At 38.9% G+C, this 3,636-nt stretch overlaps 1 protein-coding gene across 1 annotated transcript in view; it reads left to right on the forward strand.

Moving 5' to 3' along the window:
- The window catches only part of LOC119427246 (M1-specific T cell receptor beta chain), a 27,240-nt gene that overhangs the window by 22,993 nt on the left and 611 nt on the right, over positions 1-3,636 (forward strand). The window contains exons 4-5 of the mRNA XM_037694826.1: positions 2,654-2,709; positions 3,101-3,460. Coding sequence (XP_037550754.1) covers positions 2,654-2,709; positions 3,101-3,460 — 416 coding nt within the window. The remainder of the gene's footprint in view (positions 1-2,653; positions 2,710-3,100; positions 3,461-3,636) is intronic.

Raw genomic sequence — 3,636 nt, forward strand, 5'->3', positions numbered from 1 at the left:
CAACAAGTCTATCAGCTGAAGGCGTGCAGGAAGCTGGGACGCTTCGGATGCAACATGTCCTGAAAAAGTCAGAAACTGGACCCAAAAACCATTTTATAAAAAAAGGTCTTCGAGTTCATGTCTGCAGCGTTTGGACAAAGTGTCACTCGTGTTGAAAAGAAAACAACCTTCTTGTTGCTTCTTTAAAACGTTTATCTGGATCGTGCAGACGGGTCAGAACCAGATGACTGTTGATGGTTTTGGGCCCTTTTGGTAGAGGAGACAGTCAGTGTGACACTGGAACTGAAGCTTACTTTGGAAAAGGAACCAAACTGACTGTTCTGGGTGAGTTGGACTCCTCTGAAGTTCTGGTCACTTTGACTGAAACAGAAAAATTCAAGTATCAGTTAAAACAAACGGATGTGTTTCAAAATGCCACGTATTGAGCTGAAGCCACACCACTGTGACCTACGGCGAGCCCGCTTACTTCGGCCGAGGAACCAAAGTGACCGTTTTAGGTAAAAGTTCCCTTCAGGTGTACGTTTTGCTCGATGGTTCTCAGGTTAGAGGCTCAAAGTGTCTGTAGAAACACAGAACAGTTACACGTTCAGTCCGGCTGCACTGTGACAACGCCTACGAGGCTTACTTTGGAAAAGGAACCAAAGTGACCGTTTTAGGTGAGTGAAGGACGAAACAGACCATCCAGAACCAGGACCCGGGTCAGAACTCAGCTCAGGACTTTTTGACACTCAGACGAAGCGCTGTGTCAATTACGAAGCTTATTTCGGTCAGGGAACCAAACTGACGGTTCTGGGTAAGTGAGGCCGTTTCTGCTGATGGCAGCGAGAAGCTGAAGAAAAATCTTCTTAATGCTGAAAACCTCCAAACAGCTAAATGTTGGGTTTAAAATCAGAGTTTTGAGCTTTGCTCATGAGCACTGTGCCACTGGTTATAACGAGGCTTACTTTGGAGCTGGAACTAAGTTAACCGTTTTAGGTAAGCCATATAAAACCTTATTATTCTTTACAGCAGCAAAATAAAAACTAACAGAGTTGTTCTTTAAAAAAAAGTGATTTCTCAGGATTTTTCACTTTGGTGTCAAAGATGAACCAACCTGTTTTGATACTTTTAAAAGCAGTCAAAGCCGGTATTCTACCTTGTAACATTTATAAAAGTGAATTATCTGATGCTTGAATTGACAGAGAGGAAAAATTCAAAAGATTTTAAATGTTAAAGTCGGAGCTGAGCAGCAGCAGTTTGGGTGTTTTGAGTTCGGATCTTGAACGCCGTGCCGCTGGTTTTACCGAAGCTTTCTTTGGAGCTGGAACTAAGTTAACCGTTTTAGGTAAGGAACCAGATCCTGAGAAACAGAACGAAACAAACCAAACCGTTTAAAGAGCAGCTGAAGGCCTTCAGGTTTCTACTGCAAACAATGACACGGCTTCCTTTTACCATTTGTAAAAACGATAAATACAAAATCAATAAATTAAATGCCTCACAATTCTCTGCCAGTAAAGACAAGTTTCAGACCAGTAAAACGTATAAAACGGTTTGTAAAATGCGTAAAACAGTTTGAAAAATGCGTAAACCGTTTGTAAAATGCGTAAACAGTTTGTAAAATGCGTAACACAGTTTGTAAAATGCATAAAACAGTTTGTAAAATGTGTAAAACAGTTTGTAAAATGCGATAAACAGTTTGCAAAATGCGTAAAACAGTTTGTAAAATGCGTAAACAGTTTGTAAAATGCGTAAAACAGTTTGTAAAATGCGTAAACACTTTGTAAAATGCGTAAAACAGTTAGTAAAATGCGATAAACAGTTTGCAAAATGTGTAAAACAGTTTGTAAAATGTGTAAAACAGTTTGAAAAATTCATAAACAGTTTGTAAAATGCGTAAAACAGTTTGAAAAATGCATAAACAGTTTGTAAAATGCGTAAAACAGTTTGAAAAATGCGTAAAACAGTTTGAAAAATGCATAAACAGTTTGTAAAATGTGTAAAACAGATTGTAAAATGCGTAAACAGTTGGTGGTTGCTGGTTTGAGTCCAAACAGCAGCTGTTTGCAGCACTGTGACTCTGCATCTGAGGCTTATTTTGGTGAAGGAACAAAGTTAACTGTTTTAGGTGAGAAAACATTTAAAAATTGCAAATATAAAAATGTTTTTATTTTAAACACAGATATGAAGACCAGATTAAATCAAATGTGATTTACAGAAGGAAAAACAGATTTAAACATGTAGGGTTGTATAAATTCATTCTTTATGATGGGGCTTTAAGTCTTCTTCATTCCGAGGCTTGTGTCAGTAAAATATTTTAGTTCCAGAACATCTGGTTCTGAGCCCAGATGTTTCCTCGCAGTCGGTTCTATCAGCTCTGTGAAACAGCATGAACATCCAGTCAGAAGCTCACTTTGGAGCTGGAACTAAACTCACAGTTTTAGGTAAGAAAGTGAAGGAAAAACGTTTTAAAATTTTGTGCAAATTTATCTGGAATGACATTTTAAAATCATCTTCCAGTCTTTTAATATCGTTCTCCTCAACTGATCCAGAAATCTTGTTTAAAGTTCTTTAAAAAGCTGAGGCAGGTTGTGATGAAAAATGTTCCGTTGAAGTAAAAAAATAAAAAGTTTAGAGTCGCGGCAGCTTCAGCAGTTTTCATGAAGCCTTTCATCAGCGTGAACAACTACGAACCGGCATACTTTGGCAAAGGAACCAAACTCACGGTCTTAGGTATGAAAATAAACAAATATATACACTTTATTTTTTTAAAGTAGTGTAAAGATACTGTTTTAACATCTGGTTAGGATATTTCTCAGTCTTAAACTTTAATGCTGTAAATTGTTCTGTAAAAAAAAAAAAAACAGTAAAAGTTGTGACGATCTCAATTTGATCTGTGGCTGAACTCTCTCAGAAAACAGAATCAAGACAAGTGTCTCAGTTTTTTAACTTATTGAACTTATCGAGCAAGTTGAGGTTCTGCTGCAGAAGATTTAAAAGTTTATTTTTTATTTGACAGTGGCCTGGTCAGATCCTCAGTCTTCAGTAGGTTTGAGTCTCATGTGGTTTTTGGTTGCAGATCTACTCGCAGTTTTAATTTTTCACGTTTTTTTGTTCCCGGCAGAAACCGGTCGTGAACCAGTTCTTCCAACAGTAAAACTTCTACCGCCTTCAGAGAAGCAGTGCAGATCAAGAAAAGAACAAGAAAACAAGAACAAGAGGGACATCAGGAAAAAGACCCTGGTGTGCGTGGCCTCCGGGTTCTACCCGGACCACGTCAGTGTGTCCTGGTTCATCAATGGGCTAAGAGTCAGGGAAGGCGTGCAGACAGACGGCGCCGCCCGCAGAGTCGGAGAGTCTTACAACATCACCAGCAGACTGACGGTTCTGGCCAAACACTGGTTCAGTCCCCAAACTGTGTTCAATTGCACCGTTGACTTCTTTGATGGGAACAAGAACACCATTTGTTTTGATTCCATCACCTGTAGGTCACTTCAAGACACACTGAAGGGTTCTGTCCTCAGACTGCACCTTTAACAGACTCTTATTCTTACAGCACTTTAACAGACTCTTATTCTTACAGCACCTTTAACAGACTCTTATTCTTACAGCGCTTTAACAGACTCTTATTCTTACAGCATCTTTAACAGACTCTTATTC

Source organism: Nematolebias whitei, chromosome 21 (genome assembly GCF_014905685.2).
Source record: "Nematolebias whitei isolate Nwh7 chromosome 21, NemWhi1, whole genome shotgun sequence".
Classification (NCBI taxonomy): Eukaryota; Metazoa; Chordata; class Actinopteri; order Cyprinodontiformes; family Rivulidae; genus Nematolebias; species Nematolebias whitei.